The sequence below is a fragment of the Scardinius erythrophthalmus genome (genome assembly GCF_964197995.2).
Source record: "Scardinius erythrophthalmus genome assembly, chromosome: 13".
Taxonomy (NCBI): Eukaryota; Metazoa; Chordata; class Actinopteri; order Cypriniformes; family Leuciscidae; genus Scardinius; species Scardinius erythrophthalmus.
Window position 1 is genome coordinate 11814421 of NC_138233.1, and position 26992 is coordinate 11841412.

Below are 26992 nucleotides of genomic sequence, written 5' to 3' on the forward strand. Positions count from 1 at the left end.
CAGTAAAACATTTTTACTTAAAAATGCATTATTTTCCTGCTTGTATTATTTTGTATATTTATAAATGTTTTAAAATATATATTTCAATTTCTAAATGTATCCATTTTCAGTAAATAAATTACATTTATTTTTTTGGGGGGGGGGTACTTGGAGTTAAGTATATATAAATTATTTGTGTGCTATAATTTCTATAGCAACTTCTGTGATATTTCTATAACGTGCTTATTCTGCATACTTTGATCACAATTGTGCACTGTTTATCAATATCACGTGTGCACAATGTGTGATGACGCCACAGCGAAGATGGCGGATTCGCTGGGTGTCGGGACGTCTGACGAAAAAGATTCCGAAAATGATGATCACAAAAGGGTCAAATGTTCCTGGGGTGATGCAGCGATATCGAGGAGGGCAAACGTATCTGGGTCGGCGGCGAAAATGACGGAAACTATCGGATTTTACGATAAACCCGCCGTTAAAGACGAGCAGCACGAGCACTCAGGTGAGCTTGAGCATCTGTCAACTGACCTTCGCCTTTTGCCTCCAACGTGGCTTTAGTTTATCTGATTATACTAAATGGATACACCAGTCTGTTTATGTGGCCACATCTAAAGTGTTTACAATGATGTTTAGGTGAATACTAAGCAGTCACTGAAACCAGTTCTAATTTGTGTTAATTTAATGTTTACAGAACGCAGATTTGTTGTTGCATTCAGTCAGATATCAACTTTTCTAACTTAGTCTCTGTGTCTAGTCTAAAGTGCTCATGGGAAGCCTGAGTGGGTCGTTTGAGGTCTTTGAATAATTTCTCTTAAACAGCCTGTCTAGTTCTGTTCCAAAGTAAACATGGTGTTAGAAACAGTCCTAGAGAGAAATGTGCACTTAAAAGCTGACCGAGGGTGTCCTCTAGCTGTGCCCTATTTAGGGGATATGTATTTGCTATAAAGACTAAAGAAGATGAGTACTGCAATGAGTGGACAAATTGGACTTTTTATTTATTTATTTTATCTATCTAGGGGTATACATGAATGCCTGTTGTTTTAATTGTGATTTTGGGCATCCTAAAGTTGTGTGCGCTTTCTATAAATTCAAATCATGTTTTTACTTGTGTAGTTCAGTAAGCTTGTATTTTAAGTTAACATGAGCATTGACATTACTAAATAGATATAAAAGAATGTCTATTATCTGTTGAGAAGGCTGTCATCAGACTTTGCACTTTTCAGATGCCGAAAATGTCAAAATGTCTGAATAGTTAGCCTTGCTGTCACTATTATTTTTCTCTCCACTCGCATGCTTGATTTCTTTTACCACTTTCCAGTTCATTGGAATAATTATTTTGTCTGTTATGCATATGTTATGTTTGTAATTTTGCAGAAAGGATTCTATGTTGATCACCATTTTAAATGTTAAGCCTTTAATTTAATAGCATTGAACCCCTTATTTCCTCTGTACCCCTCAGACTTGGATGACTCTGACGAGCCGTCTCTGTTGAGGTTCATGTGTGCCGAGCTGACCAGGGGCTACTTCCTGGAGCACAACGAGGCCAAGTACACGGAGCGGAGGGAAAGGGTGTACACCTGCATGAGGATCCCCAGAGAGCTGGAGAGGGTGGGTCCCACAATTCTTTTCTTTCTTTTGAGGTGGAACCTAAAGGAACACCTCAGCATGGTAACGATTCTGAAGTGTGACCCATGTGAATTGAGTAAATCCGAGGACAAATGGCTGCATTTTCAAATACGAATACAATACAACGCATGTATTTCATGCATTGATATTTTTCCAAATATTTAAAGGGTTTGTTCACCCCAAAAAATGAAAATTCTGTCGTCATTTACTCCAAACCCGTAAGTCTTTCGTTCGTCTTCGGAACACACATGAAGGTATTTTTTATATCTTTGACACTTCTAAAAGAGATTGTAAAACTAATCCATGTGAATTGAGCGGTTTAGTCCAAATTTTCTGAAGATAATTTTTCAGTTTTTTTCACCTTTCCTTAATAAACACAATAAAAGTGTTTATTGCCACCAGATGGAGATATTGAGCTGTTGAAAACAGAGGTTTGAGACCTGCGTGAAGTTGGCCCCCCACCCAACGCAAAACGTCGTCAAACTATGCTCAATTGTTTGTGCTCCGTTTGTGCTGGTTTGTGCTGTAAAAATTTTCGTTTGTGCTGTTTCGGTTTTTTAGATATTAAAAGAATATTTTTAGGTCATTCTGAGGTCACTTAGCCCCCCCACATGTTCCAAATTCACCCAAAATAGTCTCGTTCGTTTGTGCTTCGTTTGTGCTGGTTTGTGCCGGTAAAATTTTCGTTTGTGCTGCTTCGGGTTTTAAAATATCAGAAATTGAATTATAGACGATGACGTCACCAGCCCCCCCACATGCTCCAAATTCACCCAAAATAGACGCAATCGTTTGTGCTCCGTTTGTGCTGGTTTGTGCTGTAAAAAGTTTCGTTTGTGCTGCTTCGGTTTTTTAGATATTAAAATAATATTAGGTGGTCATTCTGAGGTCACTCAGCCCCCCACATGCTCCAAATTCACCCAAAATAGTCTCGTTTGTTTGTGCTCCGTTTGTGCTGGTTTGTGCTGTAAAAAGTTTCGTTTGTGCTGCTTCGGTTTTTTAGATATTAAAATAATATTAGGTGGTCATTCTGAGGTCACTCAGCCCCCCACATGCTCCAAATTCACCCAAAATAGTCTCGTTTGTTTGTGCTTCGTTTGTGCTGGTTTGTGCCGGTAAAATTTTCGTTTGTGCTGCTTCGGGTTTTAAAATATTATACATTCAATTATTTTTGATGACGTCACCAGCCCCCCCACATGCTTCAAATTCACCCAAAATAGTCTCATTCGTTTGTGCTCCGTTTGTGCTGGTTTGTGCTGTAAAAAGTTTTGTTTGTGCTGCTTCGGTTTTTTAGATATTAAAATGATATTTTTAGGTCGTTCTGAGTTCACTCAGCCCCCCATATGTTCCAAATTCACCCAAAATAGTCTCATTCGTTTGTGCTGGTTTGTGCTGGTTTGTGCCGGTAAAATTTTCGTTTGTGCTGCTTTGGGTTTTAAAATATCAGAAATTGAATTATAGACGATGACGTCACCAGCCCCCCCACATGCTCCAAATTCACCCAAAATAGTCTCGTTCGTTTGTGCTTCGTTTGTGCTGTTTTGTGCCGGTACAATTTTCGTTTGTGCTGCATCGGCCTTTAAAAAATATATATAATATAATATAATATAATATAATATAATATAATATAATATAATATAATATACATATATTTTTTTTTACAGTAGCTAGTTGAAGTAACAAGGTAAGACCGAAACGGATTAAATTAATCAAAAGGGGAAAAAATATCAAAAATTAAATTTTCCACAAAAAATATTAAACATAAAAAACAAAAACAAACAAAAAAAAAACATACGCAATATGTAAAAAATATAATACAAAATACAATACAAAATAAGAGCCTTTCTTAAATGAGCAGTGAGCACCAATAATAATTGAGCACAACATCAACATCTTATGATTTCTAAAGAATAATGTGACGTTGAAAACTGGAGTAATGATACAGAAAATTCAGCTTTGACATTACAGGAATAAATTACATTTGAATTATATTAAATTTGAATTATATTAACATTAAAATATTAATTATATGAAAATATATAATCTATTTATAGGCTAATCATTTTTCACAATATCAGCAGCACTTCCAAACTGTAATACATTATAGATTACTTTGTTACTTTTATTTAAAGGAAATTATTTAGAGTACCTTACAATAAAGGCCGTCTCAGAATTGTAATGCATTAGCTACTCCAGTTACTTTCACCAAAATAACTACAGAAGTAGAACTTAACATTTCTAAAACAAACGACTAGGGCTGTGTAACAATATGCAATATGAAACCAAAATCCCGACGCTCCATCCACGGACCTGTGTTGCGGTGTGAGAAGGCAGAATCGCGACACACCCCTTCCAACTCCTGAGTCCAGATCCAATGCTACCACATCTTCATATAACTATTATTTGAAGTTAACATTATAAAATACATAGACTTACACCACAAAAACAGTTGAGGATAAATTCTTTAAAATTGGTCAATTCCAGCGTTATGGACGTGACATTTGCAAGTCAAAACTTGAAGTATAAATTATCAGAATAAATTAATACCAATATATTGAAACTGTCTGTTATATATCCATAGGCTTCTCCCTTAATAAAGGAGTCCAGACATTAAAAAAATATCAGTCTACTCATGCGTTTTATATTTAATATGAGGGAAATAGCATGTGCGTTACATTTTTTTTTTAGTAATTCTGCGCAAACCAAAAGTAGCCTAATACTAGCCTACCCACCGGATGAAGAAGCGTTGTCTCTCCGCAGAACATAAATTATTCATTTTATTTAATTTTTCGTGTTTGCATTTATGAGGAAAAAACAATGTAACGGACGGAGAACTTCGTTACGGACTGACCTGAAAACGACACTAAAAGACTGCTTTAAAACTTTCACAGAGACCTCAAACAGAAAGCACAAAGCCTTTCTTTAAGGTGAAATTCGTTTTGTATTAATTTTATCTTAATTTTAATCATTGTTTCATATACCAAATGCCAGGATTTAATAGGCAAAATAAAATGTTAATAGGCCTATATCAGACAACAGATAATCAGGACATAGAGGCGCCGGCGCCTGAACTGCAGTTGGTCTCATAAATGAACCGAAACTCAGCGCCTAGACCTACTTGCATCACAGACATGTCTACTTTTAAACAGAACAATTCAAAACGAAAGAAAACAGACTGCTCTCTGCTTATGTATGAAATGTGCATTTCTCTGTGGTGCGTTCATGAAGATGCAGGCTGGTTGAAGTCATTTAATGGGCTGGTGAAGTCACCGTCTATAATTCGCTTTCATTCACTGTCTAATATTTTAAAGGCCGATGCAGCACAAACGAAAATTGTACCGGCACAAAAAGCACAAACGAAGCACAAACGAATGAGACTATTTTGGGTGAATTTGGAGCATGTGGGGGGGCTGGTGACGTCATCGTCTATAATTCAATTTCTGATATTTTAAAACCCAACGCAGCACAAACGAAAATTTTACCGGCACAAACCAGCACAAACGAAGCACAAACGAATGAGACTAGTTTGGGTGAATTTGGAACATATGGGGGGGCTGAGTGACCTCAGAACGACCTAAAAATATTATTTTAATATCTAAAAAACCGAAGCAGCACAAACGAAACTTTTTACAGCACAAACCAGCACAAACGGAGCACAAACGAACGAGACTATTTTGGGTGAATTTGAAGCATGTGGGGGGGCTGGTGACGTCATCAAAAAATAATTGAATGTATAATATTTTAAAACCCGAAGCAGCACAAACGAAAATTTTACCGGCACAAACCAGCACAAACGAAGCACAAACGAAGCACAAACGAATGAGACTAGTTTGGGTGAATTTGGAACATATGGGGGGCTGAGTGAACTCAGAACGACCTAAAAATATCATTTTAATATCTAAAAAACCGAAGCAGCACAAACGAAACTTTTTACAGCACAAACCAGCACAAACGAAGCACAAACGAACGAGACTATTTTGGGTGAATTTGAAGCATGTGGGGGGGCTGGTGACGTCATCAAAAATAATTGAATGTATAATATTTTAAAACCCGAAGCAGCACAAACGAAAATTTTACCGGCACAAACCAGCACAAAGGAAGCACAAACGAACAAGACTATTTTGGGTGAATTTGGAGCATGTGGGGGGCTGAGTGAACTCAGAATGACCACCTAATATTATTTTAATATCTAAAAAAACGAAGCAGCACAAACAAAACTTTTTACAGCACAAACCAGCACAAACGGAGCACAAACGATTGCGTCTATTTTGGGTGAATTTGGAGCATGTGGGGGGGCTGGTGACGTCATCGTCTATAATTCAATTTCTGATATTTTAAAACCCGAAGCAGCACAAACGAAAATTTTACCGGCACAAACCAGCACAAACGAAGCACAAACGGACGAGACTAGTTTGGGTGAATTTGGAACATATGGGGGGGCTATGTGACCTCAGAATGACCTAAAAATATTCTTTTAATATCTAAAAAACCGAAACAGCACAAACGAAAATTTTTACAGCACAAACCAGCACAAACGGAGCACAAACGACTGAGCATAGTTTGACGACGTTTTGCGTTGGGTGGGGGGCCAACTTCACGCAGGCGATATACAGTTATTGAAAGGGATAGTTTGAGCCTTGAAAGTTGCAATGACGTTGCTGTCAATGGAGGGACGGAAAGCTCTCAGATTTCATCAAAAAATATCTTAATTTGTGCTCTGAAGATGAGCGAAGGTCTTATGGGTTTGGAACGACATGAGGGTGAGTCATTAATGACAGAATTTCATTAATCAATAAGAAATCAATAACTCTTGAAGGATGGTCAAATACATTTATTTGATTAACCTTATGGTAATGATTCATATAATGTATATCAGATTTCGTATTTTCTCATAGCATTTTTCCATTCACCTCAAGACCTCAGGATCACACGCGCACAACTCAGGTTTGTGTGTTATGTTGACAGCTGAGGTATGTGCACACAAAGACGGCTCTGTGACCCTGAAGTCGCACCGCCCCTCAAACCCTAGAAAGAGCTCAGCAAACTCTCCAAACTCCAGTGAGACGACAGTCAAGTGCTCACCTGGAAATAGTTTGTTCATTATGTTTCCAGTGCACAGATGAGAGGCTAGATCTGGAACTACTGATTCCTGGTCAGTACAGACAGACTGAAGACAATACAACCCAAAACCAGCTTTGCTGCTTCCCGTGTGCCACGATTTTACACGCTTTTCTGGAACTAACATCCACTGTCAATGTCAGCTGCGTAATAGATATCACCTTCATTCAGAATGATTGCTGTCTGCCAGTGTGTTTTCTCTGAGCAGGTAAGGCTCATGCTTCCATCATCTCACAGGGCTCAACTATAAAGATGGCTGATGGGCCCTGGTTTATGAAACTGTCACTTGACCGTATTGACCAGTATTTTGTTGCCACTATAGTTTACCCAACATGTTTGGTAACACTTTAGTTTAGGGTCCAATTCTCACTATTAACTAGTTGCTGCTTATTAGCATGTATATTACTGGGATATTGGCTGTTTATTAGTACATATAAAGCACATATTATACGTACCTACTTACTCTACATGACCATATTCTACATCCCTTAATCCTACCAAATACCATAAACTTAACAACTTCCTTACTAACTAATAATAAGCAGTAATTAGGAGTTTATTGAAGCCAAAGTCATGGTTAATAGTTGGTAAATAGTGAGAATTAGACCCTAATCTAAAGTCTAAAGTGTGGCCCATGTTTTTATGCTTTGCAAACTTCAACAGTGGATTTCGAGATTTGAAGTTTAAAAACAGTTGAAGTTTTGTCCAAAATGTTGTCATATATTTACGCTACCGTTTCAACACTCAATAAGACTTTTAAATGTTTTTGTAAAAAGTGTCCTACGCTCACCAAGACTGCATTTATTTCCTAAAAAAATACTGTAAAATAGTGAATTTTCAGCATCATTACTCCAGTCTTTAGTGTTACATGATCTTTTCATTCTAATACGCTGATTTCACGCAGCCGCCATTTTGAAATCGAAAGTGAGGCTCCGGTGGGAAAAACCCCGGAAGTAAAGATAAACAACAATGCCTTTGGACTACCAACCTGAAGCTGCTGCCGCGATTTACACTTTTCGATGTTACTATATACAATATAGGATGTGTATATACAGTAGTTCATTCCTGCTTCTTTTTTTACTTTCTGAATTATATATAAAAAAAAATTATAAATGAATTTCACTGTATATAGTCTAAAGTATGATAGAAATGTATGTACAGTTTTAGAATTGACACAACATCATTAAACACAACAATACGCCATCGCATTCACGACTCTCCTATGATTAAAGCCGACACTTCCGGTTTTCTTCCCACCGGAGCCTCGCTTTCAATTTCAAAATAACGGCTGCGTGAAATCAGCGTATATCCTGATTTGGTTCTGAAGAAAACTCATTATTATCAATGTTGAAAACATTTGTGCTGCTTAATATATTTTCTGATACATTTGTTTTTTAGGATTCTTAGGATTATAATAAATAGAAAGATCAAAAGAAATTGAAATCTTTTGTAATTTTTTGTCTCTTTTTGATCAATTGAATGCATCTTGCTGAATAAAAGTATTACTTTCAAATGTAATGTAATGAAAAATATTTTACTTCTGAGACCATTTTTTTCTAGAAAACTTTGGTTGGTATATATATATTTTTTTTTTCATATTTGTTTGTTTATAAATTTGTAGTGATTACGGAGCTACATAACTGTATAGTTCACGGTATTATTGCAAAATATATATAAATAAAAATATTTTATTTTATTTATTTACTTATTTAATTTTTTTTAGAGAAACTGTAAATGTAATGACAAATTCTGACATACAGTATAAAGGATATGTAGTTTTATTGTGAGGTCTGTAAAAGTATTGGCCTTTTATTTTCGTTGCCTTTGTTTGAGAGGGTTCTAATGGTCTGTGTTCATCTCCCAACAAGCACTCCTTATTTTATTGCTGCTGGTAAAAACTGTCCCTCAGGATTCGCACTCAGACTTTAAAGAGCCAGTTGCTTGTGGTGTATGTTAACGTTTTAATTTGTTCTTAATGGTCTTTCTCTGAAACGAAGGAGTGCCTTCTGAAGATGAAAAATATTTTAAGGTTACGGAGTGCTGGCAGACATATTCAAAGCCTCCTTCAACACATTACACGCCTCGGTGCGCTCAAGCATGTAACACATCAGGATTCAGGGCCGAGGGGTTTCTTAGGATGATGTCAGTGCGGTTTCTGTATAACATGACCGAATGCGACTAAACAAATGGATTTCTGGTTTGCATATTGCATATGCGAGTGCATGTGCTAACAGCTCTGTTTGTGTCTTCCTACAGTTGATGATCTTCGGGGTCTGCCTGTGTCTGGATGCCTTTCTGTACGTGTTCACTCTGCTGCCCCTGAGAACTCTACTGGCCTTCCTGAGGGTGTTGACGATACCTTGCTGCGGCCTTGGGTAACACACACACACACACACACACATACATACATACAAAACTCATTTATCTTCAAATAGATATACTGCCATTAAAAGTGTGAGGTTGGTAAGTTTTTTTTATGGTTTTGAAAGTCTTATGCTCACCAAGGCTGCATTTATATGATCAAACATACAGTAAAATATTATTACAATTTAAAATAACTGTTTTATATTTAATATATATATATATATATATATATATAGATATAGATAGAGATAGAGAGAGAGAGAGAGAGAGAGAGAGAGAGAGAGAGAGAGAGAGAGAGAGAGAGAGAGAAAAATGTAATTTATTCCTGTGATGCAAAGCTGAATTTTTAGCATCATTACTCCAGGCGTCAGTGTCATCAGAAATCATTATAATATGCTGATTTGGTGCTCAAGAAACATTTCTCATTATTATCAATGTTGAAAACGTTGTGCTGCATAATATTTTTGTGGAAACTCTCATACACTTTTGGGGTTCTTTGATTAATAGAAAGTTCAAACGAACAGCGTTTATTTGAAATGGAAATCTTTTGTAACATTATAAATGTATTTACTGTCACTTTTGATCATTTGAATGCTTCCTTGCTGAATAAAAGTGTTTCTTTAAAAAACAAAACAAACTTTTGAACAGTACACTGTCAAAAAAATGTGCAAAAACAGCTTGTCAATGGGGCAGTACCCTTAAAATTACAACTTTGTTCCTTGCCTACCCCTAAAGGTGCATTTTAGTAGCTTAAAGTAGTACTAATATGTATCAAAGTATACTTATGTACAGTTGTACACATATCCTTTCACGGTATACTCCATTTGACATGTACGCATACACATCTCTCGCCACAAGCTATAACCCATATGCACATCTTTATAATCTTTTAAAGCTAGAGTTTCGTCTGTGGAAAAACATTGTTAACATTAGCATTTCAATTTTACAGGTAAATTAAGGAGTGTCACATTTTACAATCTGACAAACAACAATTATAAAGGACAGTATCATAAATGCAGTGAAGCCAAGTGTCTTCAAACAACAAGAAACACAAGAAATTAGTGTATTTAGCATTGACCCACCTTTACTTGGAAAAGATTTGCGACTGCACATAAAAGTTGTTTCAATAATTTCAGAATCAGATTGTGACACGTTTTTTTTTTTGCGTACGTTCGTTCCCTGAATCACATGTACGCACATTGGAGGAATGATCGTAAGATGTGTGGGACAGTTTCTAAGCAACATTTTATAAATGAAGCCCCAAACCTTGCTCTCTTCTCATTGTGCTTTGATAATGCCATGTTCATAATGAACAATTGTGTATTGACATTTCCTCATATCAGAGTGCGGTAAAGTGCCTAATGTGTGCCTCTCCCTCCTCCCTTCAGCGCTAACGTTTGCCCTTATTGCAGAAGGAGCAGGTAGGACGCCTGCCTTCACCGACTGTGACCCATTCTTCATTCTGTTTGATCCATGTGTTTTACATAACGAGCATGTCACTGTAGAATTTGCCAGCCTGGTACGGTGTATATGTCAATGCCCATGATAACTCTCTTCATTGAGTAGTTTAGCTTACGATACGACGGTGCAGTCATTTTAATTTTAAATGTCAGCTGCTGGCAAGTGAAGTGGTTTTTTAACTGTTAAGTGTCTAGTCTGGCAGTGGTTGTGTTTCATTTCTGTAGAGTGTGACTTGAGTGTGTGTCTGGCACCTGGATGACATTGAAGTGCTACATGCCATCCTACTGAAAGAAAAAATATAGTTTGGTAAATTTAGTTATTTAGTTTAAGCTGGTTTATCTTGTTGTCTAACCACCTGCCATAACCAACAAGCTAGACTAACTTGTTGGCCACCTGAGATCAGCAATCCACTATAGGCTGGTTTATACTGTTAAAGGGTTAGTTCACCCAAAAATGAAAATTATGTCAATAATTACTCACCCTCATGTCGGTCCAAGCCCGTAAGAACTCCGTTCATCTTCGGAACACAGTTTAAGATATTGTATCTTAAAATATTTATCTTAAAATGGGCCTCGAGCTATTGCACGTAGTGTTTTTGCGCAGCGCGTCTGTGTTGTACGTCACACGTAGGCTCACTATTGGCCGACGCTGGTCATGTGTGATGCGTGTGATGTACAACACAGACGCGCTACGCAAAAACACTACGTGAACTCACTCGAGGCCCAGAGAGAAGGAAATGAATAGTGGAATAAAGTCGTTATTTTTGTTTACTTTTTGCGCACAAAAAGTATTCTCGTCGCTTGATAAACTTAAGATTGAGCCACTGATGTCACATGGACTACTTTGATGATGTCTGTATTGCCTTTCTGGACATGGACAGTATGCCGTCCATTGACTTTCAATGGAGGAACAGAAAGCTCTCGGACTAAATCTGAAATATCTTAAACTGTGTTCCGAAGATGAACGGAGGTCTTACGGGCTTGGAACGACATGAGGGTGAGTCATTAATGACATAATTTTCATTTTTGGGTGAACTAACCCTTTAAAAATGTGTTTTTTCCTCTCTCTGGTGCATTTGGTGACGATCTCTCGAGTCATAGCAGCTTTTCCCTTCGCTTTATCAAACAGCAAAGAGGTTTATCTGGATCCTCAGATCTATAACTACACTTTAAGATTGTATTAATACCTCACGGTCATATCTCCAGCGCTAGGAGATTGTTAAAAAATATTTCTATTTAAATGTAATTGAAGAGCTTACAAGTCACACTCCTGTTTTGGCAAGATCTTGATTAAATTTACTGCTACTTTTAGGATCCTTCACAATGGATGAGACCTTTCAGTAGCCTTTGAGATGTTACTGTTCATTTGCACCATTCAACATAAAAATTCTGCATCTCATTACCTCAACATTATTCTAGGATAGAAACGCCTTCTTACACTTAAGCCTGGCACTGTAGCACAAGCAGAAGCTCTCGCAGATAAAAGGCTAATATCAGTATGTGCGCAGTCTTTGCTTGCATAGAGACCGATTTCATATCCCAGCTGTCACCCATTTGAATACTTTCTATGAGTTTCTTGTGTAAAAATGTAAATATTTTAAAGATATAAAGAAGTTTATTTGTGCTATGTCATTTTATTACATGGCTTGGTTGAATTCCAATGTAGAATGCGGTCTGTTATTTTTTGATAACAGACCGCTGCGAAGTATAACACACCGTTGCCATGAAAAACAGAGCATTCTTGCTATGGATGTAGGATTCTAGCCATAGAGACGGAACGGACTATTTTCTTTAGCGGAAGCTATACAATTGTTTTTAAATCAATAAACTCCTTTTTAAATCAATATTCTGTGTCAAATTATTGATTTATTTGGTGGGTAGCTTCGCGTCGGGGTCCCGATCGGTTGTATTCGCTATAACAACTGCCTCGCTCTACATTATCCCTTACATATTGTTTATTGTAGTGGCAAATGTAATTTCTCTTATGTATTTTGGTAATGTAGTATTTGAGCTGAAGTGAGTGAGTGAGTGAGTGACACGTGACGGCCAAGTATGGTAACCCATACTTGGAATTTGACCTATGCATTTAACCCATCCAAGTTAAAGGACAAATCAAGTGAAAAATGAACCTGGGCTTAATTAACACATGGTTAACGATTCGATCGTTCCCTGCGATGCGTTTTCATGAAAATCGAATGTATAGAGTTTTATCTTTAAAAACAGATTAGCTCATAACAGTAGTATATGGGGCACAGAGTAAAAATAAATCGCTAGTTAATACCACTAACAAGGCTCAAAATAGCCTCACACTAACACGGTAACATAATGAGGGTCCTTACATACAAACCGAAGCATTGAGAACTTTGTAAGTGTACAGACAGTTTAATAAGAAGATACTTTATAAAGACAGTACATTACGCGTTGACATGCAGGATCCATCTTGGAAAACAGTCTCGACTAATAGAGCCACGAACGCCGTGCTACGTTAGATTTCACAAACGTAATTCCTATCGACCAGCTATCCTATCGACGGCGTTCGTGGCTCGATTAGTCGAGACTGTTTTCCAAGATGGATCCTGCATATCAACGCGTAATGTCTTTATAAAGTATCTTCTTATTAAACTGTCTGTACACTTACAAAGTTCTCAATGCTTCGGTTTGTATGTAAGGACCCTCATTATGTTACCGTGTTAGTGTGAGGCTATTTTGAGCCTTGTTAGTGGTATTAACTAGCGATTTATTTTTACTTACTCTGTGCCCCATATACTACTGTTATGAGCTAATCTGTTTTTAAAGGGACACTTCACCCATTTGCATTAAGCTTTGCATTGTTAGAAACCCAGTCATACTATTGAATGGTCGTGCAACACTCTCTCATTTTCCCCTGAGATGGGAGAAATCTGTTATTTACCTCTTACACTTCCTCCTACAATGACGCAAAAATCGTCATTTTGCGTCATTGTAGGAGGAAGTGTAAGAGGGGGGGATTTCTGTTGAGACTACAAGCACTAGTTCCTCATCTCTCCCAGGGGGCGGGACCCGCTCACGCTACAGACCTATTACAGAGCAGTGGGTGGGACTTTACGCTCTGAAACTGAAAGCAATATCCTCCATCTTGTTTGAAGCTAAGCTAACAGGCGCTGTGGAGACAGATGTAAAGTTATGACAATAGCGGAGGAGAGTGCTCAATATGATATAGACTAGAGGAAGAGGATTTCGGAAGTCTGATGCTTGAATCAGGTGTTTGTGGCTACCTTTACAAGCCGCATTATAGCGAAGAGCAGCCGAGGCAGAAGACCTGCCTGCCGCGGACGAGGAGCCCGGACTGGCTCGGGTTAGGGCGGACCGGTGGCGCCGGTGATCTCACTATGCAGCTACGAACCGCTACGAACACAGAGATAGAGTCCGTCTGCGGCAAAGAATTTCAACGATGACAATTTCTCCTGGACGAAATCTCTGAATCAGACGAGGACACGGACGTTTGTGTTGTGAACAAGTTTCCTAGTTTCGCACCGCATATGTTCTGACTGAACATCCAGGTACCATGCAATAATTCACCTTTTCGAAAGAAATACAAACGAGGAGTAATACACTAATGAGTTCGCCAACTAACTAGACATTTTGTGTGAATGTGAAATTAATTTCAAGCTCTGGTAGTAGCTAGACTTGTAGACGGAAGAGTGATTTCTCTTATAGGCAGATTATGCGCTTTCTGGATTAGTGGGAGTGGCTTGCGGAGCTGTGCAATGTGGTGCATTGTGGGAGTTGTTGTCTTTCATACAAATGCGTCCTGAAGTTATTTTTTGTCTTTTCTCGGTCACAAAGGCACCAAATTCAAAATTTCTTTTACATTTCGACTACATATATGACCCACTTTAAATAAAAAGCAATGTTCAAATGGGTGAAATGCCCCTTTAAAGATAAAACTCTATACATTCGATTTTCATGAAAACGCATCGCAGGGAACGATCGACTCGGTAACCATGTGTTAATTAAGCCCAGGTTCATTTTTCACTTGAAATGTCCTTTAATGCACACACATTAGGAGCAGAGTAGTGAGTAGTTAACACACACACACTGCAAACGTGGATACACACCCAGAGCAGCGGGCAGCCTTTGTGTGGCGCCCGAGGAGCGATTAGGGGTTAGATGCCTTGCTCAAGGGCACCTCAGTCATTTCCCACCGGTCTGGAATTGAACCAGCAACCTTGGGTTACCAGTCCAACTCCCTAACCACTAGGCCATGACTGCCTAGTGCCTGTCATTTATATATATATATACATAAAAATAAATAACACTAATATTTAACAAGGATGCTTTAAAGTCCCCCTGTAGTCAATAATTGTATCCCTTAAAACTCATCTTTGATCACCAAAATGACAAATTTAAAAGTTTTTTCCTTGGATAAAATGGGAAAGGGAAGAGTCAACAGTGTAATTACAAATGTAATTACATACATTAATTACAGCTGTACAGCTGTTGACATTGTACTATTTTAAGTACAATGTCAAAAACAGAATGTTTCAAACAAACAAACAATTTTAAATGTAAGTACATAGTAAGTACATAGCCACTTAATATAAAAATTCTTCAAGCCTTAAAATAGCTTAAATGTAACTCTACACCCATAATTATTATACGTGGTTCTATAAATATACAAATTAGCCCCGCCTCCACTCACTCACACCAGTTCAGAGATCCACTCGTTAAAGATCACACGTTGACATGATTGGTTACAAGGTAGTTTGTGACGTCGGAAACACCAGCGATTACAAATCGCGTTTTTTAAACTGTCTGGTTCACTGCAGTTTTAAGGAGAAAATACTCAGTATGTAGCCTAATGGTGTTGATGGCTTGTCTTAAAGCATATTAAAAATATCACATAGACAGATAAACAACATTAAAAGCTTGATTTTCACCACAGGGGGACTTTAAACAGAAGTGACAGTAAAGATGTTACAAAATATTTCTATTTCAAATAAATGCTGTTCTTTTGAATTTTATATATTTATCAAAGAAACCTGAAAAATATGTATCACTGTTTTCACAACAATATTAAGCCACACAACCATTTTTAACATTAATAATATGAAGTTTTTCCTATCATATTAGAATGATTTCTGAAGGATCATGTAACTCTAAAGACTGGAGTAATTACGCGGAAAGTTCAGCTTTGCGTCACAGGAATACATTACATTCTAAAATATATTAAAATAGAAAATAGTCCTTTTAAATTGTATTAAAATTTCATTTTGATCAAATAAATGCTTCCTTGGTGAGCATAAGGGACTTCTATCAAAAACATATATGTATCTATAAGTATATATTCCTCAGCTTTCTGTTGCTAGTTCTCAGTCTTGCCGTTTTCCTCAGGATTATTATGTAGATTCATCCTCGTGAGTGGGAGTGTGATGCCTCAAGTGAAAATGAAAAATCTGTCAAGTTTTTCCTTTTTTATTCTCCTTCCCACACCCTGGTTGCAGGATCTCTGCACACCTCTAAATCGCTGCTCTGCTCCTCAAATAAATCGGATACCTTCTGTTCATTTGTCTACTGCTGAAAGTGTCTTAACTGTGAACTAAGCAAGGTGTGATAGACGTCAATGTAAACCGATGTTATATTTGTTATATTTTCTCATTGTCTGTACATGAAGACCATACATCAGACATCTGCATGGGTTTTTGAGTTGTTCCTTGATGTTTTTCTTCATCTGGGAGTTTCTCCAACTACTGCCACTTTTGACCTTGTGATGTTTATTAGCTCACTTTATACACACTTTTCAAACTCTATGCACAGAAAAACAATCATGTAAATCCTTTTCACACACTAATCGTTGAATATTTCATGTGTTTGCATCATTATCGTTGTAAAAATTCGAATAGGTTTTTCATAATTAATGATTTAAATCTATGTCTTGGACGTTATAATGCAAATAATGATGAAGCCATTTTCATTTTGATGTGACATTCAAGAGTGTTAGTCCCTGGACTGTAGTTGAAGAAATGCCCATCTGTGTGTTTCTCTAGTTTGAAAGAAAGCCAAAGCTTTTCTTCATTGCGGTGGTGTTAGTGTGTAATCATTGCTTTTGGCCTCATTTTGTAAACTCATAAGTTTTATTTATAATTAATGTATTCAGTAAGCTTTCTCTGCAGTTTGTTCTGACTCCCAGGCCTGTTTAATACACTTCTGCTGTGTGTGTTTGTTTTTACCAGTGGCTCTCGGTTCCTGCAGCCGGCTCAGGTGTGTGACCTGCTGAAAGGTTTAATCATGGTGCTCTGTTACTCCATGATGCACTATGTCGACTATGCTATGATGTACCACCTGATCCGCGGCCAGTCGGTCATCAAACTCTACATCATCTACAACATGCTGGAGGTATCGAGCTGCTCTTTTGGATCATGTTATTAAGAAATTGTTCACCCAAAAATGAAAACTCTATCCACACTTGGTTCGTTTCAAACCTGAATTCTAAACACATGAACAAATTTTCTCGCAGTATTTATAAATAACAAAAAGCAGCATACAGCTTTGGAACGACATGAGGGTCTGTAATTAATCACATTTTCATTTTTGAGTGAACTATTCTTTTAAATATCTGTGTCATTTCATCTCTCAGGTGGCAGACCGTCTATTCTCTTCTTTTGGGCAAGACATTCTGGACGCTCTCTACTGGACGGCCACTGAGCCAAAGTCACGGAAGAGAGCCCACATTGGAGTCATCCCTCATTTTTTCATGGCTGTCTTCTATGTCTGTATCCTTTTTAGTCTGCAGTGCTTAGGATACTTGAGACAATTTTGATAATGCATATTAGAACCCATTTGATCAAATTGTGACCCGTCACGGAAACCAAGGACACAAGTCGGCAGCACAACTTTCGAGCAAAATGAGAAAGAAGCGGGGTTTTTTTCAAAATTGGTGATTTTCGTTTTTTTGCAGAATCTGTAAGTTGAGATCACGAAGAAGCCTCTCCATGTTTGAGATAGCAGTATTGGTATATTTAAAAGCGTACATTTTGATGTTGAAATCGCCTTGTTTTTCGGAGATTCTAGCACGCAGTAGGGGGCGTGTCATTGTCGGTGTGTATTTCCATACTGAATTGCCGGCGTGGCTACTTATTATGCAGCGCTCGGGCCGGCTCTATCTGATTTCAAAATTCAATGAAGATGGACGCCAATAACATTACGATGTCCAGCAATCGATTTAAATAGCAGCTTACATGGGGTTAAAATGGGGTTTAATTTGTCGTTTAATGAGATGTAGCCTAATACATGTTGTCAGTGTGAACACATAGATCCGCCATTGTAGTCAACGTGCATATGAATGCACAATTGTTCATGATGTGTCATAATTTAGTGAATGGTATCAACATTCAATAATTCTATATTAATGTTGAAAGAGGTGTGGTGTAATTGTAATTTAGTGATTTCCACCTACCCTAGTCATATTTCTTATCAAAACAGAATGTCCTGTCTGAACTTTCAAGATTCTGTATAAATAATATTCTGTTGAATCTGATTCAATATACTGCAACTTGTAGCACCATAACGTAATATCCATGACAAAAGTAGTTCAATATAATTGTTTTCCTCAGTGAATATTTGTCTCAGTTCTGCATTCCATCCTCATCATGGTTCAGGCCTCTACTTTAAATGTGGCCTTCAACTCACATAATAAATCTCTGCTCACAATTATGATGTCTAACAACGTAAGTGTACACACACACACACAAATTCATTCTGCAAACGGCAGAATCTTTAAATCTCAGTTCAATAACTATTGTCACTATATACATTTAGAATTTTGTAATCATGGTTTTTACAGGCATGTGTTCATGTTTCAGTTTGTGGAAATCAAGGGAAGTGTGTTTAAGAAGTTTGAGAAGAACAACCTCTTTCAGATGTCTAACAGCGGTGAGTCTTAAACTAAAGTTATATATATATATATATATATATATATATATATATATATATATATATATATATATATATATATATATATATATATATATACACACACACTCACACACAGTTGCTTTTCATCAACTTAATGCACCCTTGATTAATAAGAGTGTTATTTTTCTTATTTAGCAAGGGTGCATTAAGTTAATCAAAAGTGACAGTAAAGACATCAATAATGCTACAAACGTTTTCCATTTTAAATAAATGTTGTTCTGGACATTCTAATCATCATAGAAAAACAAATGTGTCACTGTTTCCACAAAATTATTAAGCAGCACAACTATTTTCAATATAGATTATAAGAAGAAATGTTTCTTGTGCACCAAATCAGCATATTAGAATGATTTCAAGGATCATAAGAAAATGATTACTGGTGAAATGGCTGAAATTGATTTATTATGTTCATGTACCATGCTATTTAAGTTGCTGCAAAGAATACTTTGTTATAACCATGCAAAATGTCCCAAAAATAATGGTCATACCCTTTTTGTTTGTGCAACACATGGTTTTAATGTAGATCATACACAGTCAGGAAATATTACAGCAGTGTGCGTCAGTTCTGGTTATTCAAAATTACTACCAAGCTGTACATTATTATAATCACTTAGAGACTCTTTGATCGACAAGCAGGTGAAGTTGTGTGTGGGCTTACTCAGAAACATGATAGCATCTTTTTGAAATGCTAATCAAAGCTCACAAGAGCTTTCTGATAACGCTCTGTGAGATGCTGACAGGCTGTGGTGCGTTTGAGGTCCTCTCTCCTACAGAGCCCATCCTTTTATGAATACTGTAATCAGCACCTATTCTGCCTTCTGCTGTTTACTCTCTCCCCACCTTCAAATGGCCACTAAGCCTTGTGGTCGCCCATTTAAGTCTTTGTGATGAAAGAAATCCTCAAGTTACTGTTCATACACAATCTGCATGCGTCGTACGGATTACCATCCTTTGAAGTCCTACTATCTAAAAGCTTTATTTATTGACCGTGGTTTCCCCTCACATTTTGCAGAGAGAGTGGCTTTGAGAATATAATATATAAGATGTGCAGACATTGTTGCTCATGTGTTGGGTTTATATTTCTGTCTTACAGATATCAAGGAACGGTTCACCAATTACGTATTGCTCCTCATCGTGTGCCTGAGAAACATGGAGCAGTTTTCATGGAACTCAGGTCTCGATTATGACTCAGATTAAAACTGTTCTTGATTTAAAAGGCAGACATTTTTAAAGTAGAATCTATTTTCTTTTTAGTCTAGTAGTTGGTTTATTGTAGTGCCAAAATGAAGCTTTTGGATCCTTGGCATCTTTATGAGGCAGATCCAGGCAGATTCATAATGACTGTGATACTTACTTAACCTACTATTTCAAAAATGCTTGGTTAATCTGTTAATAGTGTTGATATTGCTTGCAGATCACCTCTGGGTTTTGCTTCCTGATGTCTTCATGGTAATCTTGTCTGAAATTGCGGTTGACATCGTCAAGCATGCCTTCATCACAAAATTCAATGACATCACAGCCGATGTGAGAGCCACAGATTTGTAATTTGTTTTTCAAAGATAATCGATCTCAAGACCACAAGTACATATCAAGTGTGCCATTCTAGACAGGGCCATAAATTGCACTAAAATATACACAAACACAGGCACCACATATTAACTTTTCATTTCCATCATGTTCTTTAGGTCTACAGTGAATATAAAGCCAGCTTGGCCTTTGAACTTGTCAGCAGTCGACAACAAAATGTAAGTGATCATTTATCGTCTGATTTGTGAATGCAATATGTAATCATATGTATTTGTAAATAATTTCTATTTGAAAAAGAAATCTGAACACACTAGTATCTGTAAACATCATCAAATGACAAAAAAAAGAAAATAATAGAATACAGATGTGATTTATTCACGGACAGGCCTACACGGACTACAGCGATTCAGTGGCGAGAAGGATGGGCTTCATTCCTTTGCCTCTTGCTGTACTGGTGAGAAAATCATTCACTTGTTTAGCTACTCCTGTTATTTGAATTGTAGCCAAAAAATACTCTTTGAAACAATATGTGTACTATGTATTTTTGATGCTTATTAGAGTATCATGTTGTTAGATTACCAACATGCTTATTCCAAACTGTAAAATGACACATTAAACAACAAATGATATATTACTGATATGTGATACTGATACTGAGGATACGGTTTTGTTTTCATCTCCTTCAGTTGATTCGGGTGGTGATGAGCTCAGTGAAGATCCAGGGCGCTCTCTCATCTGTCTGTCTGCTCCTCTTTTATCTTGGGTAAAATCAATTACCTAATAGTAGGCATCACATAATGTTACATTTTTACTGCATAACTCACCGTGCAACCCAATATCGACAGAGCTAGCATAGGAGACTTCAAAAGCATAACAAAAATCTTACCGTCCTCAAAGTTTTGTGTACACGTTAGTGTATTTTAAGTTTTACTAAAACATTTCTTAATGTAGTGAGGTTAGCTGTAATGTAGTCTGACCTGCTACTTTCGCTAATTTTTCTGTGGAGTTGGGTGTAACATTTTGGCAAGATTTTGTGTGTAGCCTGCCTGAAACAAGCTTTAATCTTTTTAATTGTTTGGTATGATTCTGCAGATTGATAACACTGAAAGTGTTGAATAGTATAGTTATTCTGGGAAAGTCCTGTCGATATGTGAAAGAAGCTAACATGGAGGGTAAGCTGTTTGAAAGACCGACTGCTCAAACCTCAAAGCAAACTCCCAAGAAAGCCAAACCTGCCAAATCTCCCCCACCCTCAGGTAACACCAGTTTGGATTATTCAAGTTATTGTTCAGACATTCTGTCGTTCTGTTCTGTTCTGAACACATGATGTTTTGTGTGGAGGAGAGTTTTCAAAGAATCATGTTGCTTTTCTTGCTTTGTTTCTTTACCTCTGTTTTTAGCTGAACCTGAAATTCAGCGGCCCTCCACCTCCATCACCAAACAGCCGACCCCCAGGGCGAAGCCTTTTCCCCCGGCTCCACCCCCTGTAACTGAGGTGACCAGTGATCCGCCACCAGATTCTCCCCCTAAACCAGAGGAGAGCAGCAGCGAGACACCACCATCTACTGAACTTAAACACAGAACCACAAATAAAGATCTGTTGGAGATCGACCGCTTCACAATATGCGGCAACCGAATCGGGTGAACTTTAACCCTGTCACCACAGTAACTGCTCAGGAATGAAAGTCGAGGAGACTCAGGAGTATGAGTCTGACATAATTGCGAGGGGCTTTCGAGTGAGTTCTTCAGAGGTTGCTACTATTTATCTCTAACTGAAAAATGAATCTGCTTCTATTCCTGTGGAATATCTACTAAAGGAATCAGATCGAGTGTGTAAAGCATTTCAAATCAAAACAAAGAGTCTGTTCACCCTCGGCAGGCTGGCATATCACATGGAACAGAATCTAGTAAATGTTGCTCTAGGACATGTTTGTCTCTATTTTTATCCGAGACAGAACATATTAAACAATAAATGAGGCATGAACGTCTCACAAACTAGACTCTTCCCACTCAAAATTTGTCAGAGTAGAAACTAAAAAACATGAATTATGTATTTATTTTTAAACACTTAAAAAAACATTTACTAATTCACATTCTACATATTGACACTTTTGGCTTAGAATATTATGCTAAACAGAATTGCCAATAATGCAGCCATTAGATTTGTTCAGTCTGCCAAATTTGTTTTAGAAGTTGTAAAGGTGTTATTTGGTTAGATACATTACTGTGTTTTTTCATTGTTAATTTAAAAGAAAGGGAAGGTTTGTCTAGCCTAACGCCAGGCTGCTTGATAATTTAGCTCTGTATAATATACAAGGTGCCAATCCAGCAGACTTAACTTTGCACTGATTTGCCATATTGTCTTAAGCAGTAGAGTATTTTTGGTTTGTTTATGATTATGATATTGACCTGTTTACACCAGCTATGAAAGAGCAAATAACTCTTTCATATGAAGTGTAATATAAAATAGGAGGGTTTTTTTAATGCACATTATGTATTTTGAAATTCAAATCATCTGTGACCAATCACATACTGAGATACTATATTGTTTGGTATAATTATTTTGTTGTTTTAAATGTAAGTAAAGTATTATAGAGTAATTAATAGTTCAATATCATGTTTATACTATTTTATAATGTTGCTTAGAAGTTGATTTAGCAATGAGAAAAGTTGAAGTCCGTACAGCGTGTCTAGAATTTACCTCCGGTATACAGTCTGAGGTACCAAAAGCCAAGTGACTTGAAATGGATATTCCGTCATTCTCTTTTGACTGAAACGTTTTTTTAATAACTTAATAGAAGCGTTCCTGCCATGTTTTGAAATCATTTGCGTCATTTGCATTTCAGTATATTGTATTTTGTTCTGTTATCATTGTAAATATTGGTTGACCATTTGATTTTGAAAAGATTCTGTACAGGGTTGCACAGGTTGTTGTCCTTATTGTTTTTAAAATGTATCATAATGCTAAAAAGTGGTTTCATACATAAAGGGTGACGACTACATTTTTATGTAATGCCATTTTTGGGATGGCAAATAAAAGTTGTTTTGCAATTTGTGCCTTATGTTTTTTTTTTTTTGACAGTCATCTCTTGAATTTTTGTTTGGCTGTCGGTGTCCAGTAGTATGTCCATATTGTTTTGGTTGTCTTTAGGTGAAATTTTATATAAATGTATTAGGAAAAGTGTGTAATTTTCCCTTGTATGTTACGTTTTTATTCACCTTTTAGTTTTGTCAGTCCATATGCTCTGGTTTAAACTGTATCAGGCAGCCTGAGACCATAATCTGCCACTTTGTGACCTTCTCTCCTACAGAATTCACAGACTAATGAACAGCTAGTAAATCTGCCCTCAGCCGCCGCCAGCATCTCCATGTTCATGAGGTAATGTTCGCTTCCCTTACACCCACCACAAACCTCCCTGTCCTTCTCCATCATGATCTACAGATACCAACTTACCTACTTGACGCTTAGACATACAGTAGGCGCGGAGGAGGTAGAGCAGGAGGTTGTTTCTAAGGCAACTCAATGGCCATTTGGCTTTAGAATAAAGAAATCCTCTTGTAATTTTACTCTTGAGTATCTATCAACTATATATATCAATATAGATATCCTAAATAGTATTTTATCTCAAAGTATGTGTGTTAATGAGAGTATTTTGCTGGACTACCCAGTGTATTTGCCCACTGATGCGACCATGGTAATCTGTCATCTTACTGTTTGCCATGTCGGAAAAGAATTGTTTCTTCTCCAAACAGATCGTCAGGGTTTTGACACTGTTGGATTTTGCCTTTGTTCGGCAATGTCTGACACACAGAACATTCTGCAGCCATTGCATTCTTTACAGAATCCTTTAATCCACTACAAGAAAGAGAATGTAATCATGTGGAGTCCAGCTCTGATATCATGTACTCCCAGCATTCTGAACCTTCCTCGCATTCTTTATGAATTAAGCAGTTGTTTCCCCAGAGTATAGTGAAGGAATCACATTCCTGGTGGTAAATGAAAGGCCATTTGCTGTAGTCTGGTAGATTTTGATCCCATTGGCTTTTTGGAATTGCACAGTAAGAGGTGACCAAGTTGTGAATGATAACGTATGTCGTATCTTAACATAATGCTGTCACGTTAAATTGGTCTGTGGTGATAGATGAATTAGTTCAGTTGTGTAATATAAAGTAGGCCTACTCTCCGTGTATCGGCCTATATGAGTGAAATACATAAAGTACTTTCTGTTCTTGTTTGTTTTCAAGCCTTTAATGCCTTAATAAAAATCTGAGAGAAATCAAATGAGTCATGTTGTAGGAGATCTGAGCCCACTCAGTGGGTGAACTTATTTGGCTAACACATGAAAAGCTGAGAAAGTAGCCTAGATAAAATTCAAAAGTTAAACATCCTCCATGTGTGTTGCTTATAATACCATCCATATATTCCCTGTAAAGCACCTTATGACTGGAGACGGATTTTCCCAGGATTCCCGTTTATAAAAATCAGACTGTAGGGCTTGAACAATCATTTTATCAACCCTCCCATTTCCTCATGATCATAAAGATGGCTAATAATGTGCGGTAGCCTATATATGATTATGTTTGTGCGACAGGAAACAATGTTGTGGGACCAACAAAAGATGCTGATCCAGGATGATGTTCTACTCAGCCTCTGTCATAAGGAAGATGTTAGCTTTTCACTAATGATGTTTCCACCAAGATACATGTAGGCTATATAAATTAGTGTTGCTGTAAATTAAAATAAATAGGCCTTCAGACCGAATCGGAAACTTTCAGAGTCTGTTCAATTGCATTTTTAGAGTCATATTAAGTTGCCACACCGAGAATTATAATAACAGTGCTATTTTGGTGCAATTAAGAGAAATTTCCTACTATGAAATAGTGCATAAAACATCAGGGCCATTTTAGACATATGTTCATTTTGATATTTAACCATAATGTTTACATTTTGTTGAGTGAGACAACCCATAGGCTACCACAAAACATCACATATTTTATCAAATCAAATCTTTTGCTAATATTTGATGTGTTTGTGTCGTTGTACAACAACAACAAAAAATCACTTAGAGGATGATGTCATTGTTTTTTTTTTTTTTTTTTTTTTTTTTTTTTTTTGATTAGGGAGATTTCAAAAAAAGAATGGGAAAGTAGTGGAATTACCGTATTTAAATAGCCTATATGAAGAAGAAAAATTCCCTCGAGTCATTTCAGTAGGCTAACGTAGCCTACTTTTGTCGAGGTCAAGATGAAACTGAAATCAAATCAACAATTAAACATGCAGTGTAGTATTCTGAACTAGATGGAACCATTTAAGGACAAAAGGCTGTTTAAAAAGTCACATTGTCACTAGTCTTTCATCAGTGTTTGAAAGTGGTAAAGATGATTGAAAACTGGCTAAATTAAATAATCGCGTCACTGATCTTTATCACCCGGCAGGCGGAGCACGAGCACGAGCGCGAGCGAGTCTGTATTCACAGCTCACACCTCACTGGCTCACGCTCACCAGCCGTGTTATTATAGCGGGGCATCTGACTGACTGACTGGCCGACAGAGAGACGCGAGGTGAACCTGCAGGAGCCGCTCGCCACGGGGACCATGGTCATCATGAATCGCTCGCCGGACAGCAGGACTTGAGACCTGCGGTTTAGCTGCAATCAACGAGATTGTCCTTCCACAGTACACCCAGAATTTCCTCCACTTCCATCATCTGGAATTGCTTTTTAACACTAGAACTAATCATGCTGTGGAAAACGGGACTGATTATTCTGTGCTGGGGCTTGTCGTCTGGGGAACTCCAGGACGGGCAGTCCGGCACTCCTGCTGCTCCAGCGCGGAGAACTTTGGATTTCGGCTTCGTCCCCTCCGGAGTTTACGAGACCGTCGCCTATTACGAGCCTGGGGCCATTGGGATTTTATTTAACATGATGCACGCTTTCCTCTATGTGGTTCAGCCTAACCCGTTTCCTGAAGGTGAGCTCAATCCTGTGATTTTCTTGAACTTCTGGACACCTTTAAGAATCAATTTGATGTTTCCCTCACTTACTAATTCATTTGAAGCAGGTTATTTCTATTTGCTACCACACTATTTCTCCAATAGCAATACCTTATCACGAGTAGTGTGTGTGAGAGAGAGCTGCCACCTGTAATATCTCTCTCCATGGTGAATAAGAATGTGTGAATGTGGCTGGTCTGGCATATTCTCCACCCCCCACTGTGTTCGTCATTATTTGGTAGATCTTGAGATTAAGATTGTGAGTGACCCTGTGAGTCACTATCCTAATGAGCTAAAAGGCTAATCTTGAATGCCATATGTTGCTGCGCTTTTATTTTCCAGCATGCCACAGGTGGATATAACCCGGCTCCTGGAGGGACCCCAAACATACACACAATAGTAGATCTTGGAGAACTTTACTAAAGAGCTGGTTTGTTGCATCGGGTGCTTGATAAGGTAGACATCCTAAATGTGTGCTATTGGTCATCCTTTAGAAACAGGGTTGGGAAGGGCTGGTATAATCAACAATTGAAGCCACCAAGCACCCACACTCTTATCAATAAAAGTGCCAAAAGGGAGCTTTTCGCTGCAATGCCATAGAAGATGACATTTCTTTCTTACCAATAAGAGCATTTAATCGTAAGAACCACTTTCTACTTTAAAGAACATTTTATCCAATGGAATGATTCCATTGATGTTAAAGGTTCATCATGGAACTGTAGCTGCCAATAAAGAACCATTATTTTTAAGAGTGTATAGATCTTGCATACTTTTGCAAGGATTATACTTTTATTCTACATTCTGCTCTGTATTTCATTTAATTCTACTCTATTTCCGAGGTTATAATTCCTTCTTTTTCTGCAGCTTGTTAATTTCTCATCCGGTAGTGATGGCCTCCCTCTAGCAGTAGGTCTAAGTCATCTGTGCATACGTCTTCTGAACGCATGCAACACTGTCG

General features: G+C 37.5%; 2 protein-coding genes across 8 annotated transcripts in view; both read left to right on the forward strand.

The window, feature by feature from the left end:
* The first annotated feature begins 280 nt into the window (after positions 1 to 280).
* On the forward strand, positions 281 to 23229 carry tapt1a (transmembrane anterior posterior transformation 1a). 2 transcript variants are annotated; one of them, XM_081382717.1, is made up of 15 exons: positions 281 to 499; positions 1457 to 1605; positions 8995 to 9113; positions 10491 to 10523; positions 16775 to 16937; positions 17179 to 17314; positions 18171 to 18268; positions 18404 to 18473; positions 19609 to 19689; positions 19930 to 20039; positions 20201 to 20260; positions 20428 to 20496; positions 20729 to 20805; positions 21135 to 21298; positions 21443 to 23097. In XM_081382717.1, the coding sequence occupies exons 1-15, from the start codon at positions 304 to 306 to the stop codon at positions 21685 to 21687; spliced, it is 1770 nt and encodes a 589-aa protein (XP_081238843.1). In that variant the 5' UTR covers positions 281 to 303; the 3' UTR covers positions 21688 to 23097. The 2 variants fall into 2 exon arrangements, with proteins under 2 accessions (XP_081238843.1, XP_081238844.1); XM_081382718.1 differs by lacking the exon at positions 10491 to 10523 and having other exon boundaries at positions 21443 to 23229.
* A 2258-nt stretch (positions 23230 to 25487) lies between these two features.
* prom1a (prominin 1a) overlaps positions 25488 to 26992 on the forward strand; it is a 68888-nt gene continuing 67383 nt past the window's right edge. For 3 of the 6 annotated variants that reach the window (XM_081383054.1, XM_081383051.1, XM_081383052.1), the window contains exon 1: positions 25488 to 26012. In XM_081383054.1, coding sequence (XP_081239180.1) covers positions 25781 to 26012 — 232 coding nt within the window. In that variant the 5' untranslated portion in view covers positions 25488 to 25780. The remainder of the gene's footprint in view (positions 26013 to 26992) is intronic. The other 3 variants (XM_081383049.1, XM_081383050.1, XM_081383053.1) reach the window with 1 other exon arrangement.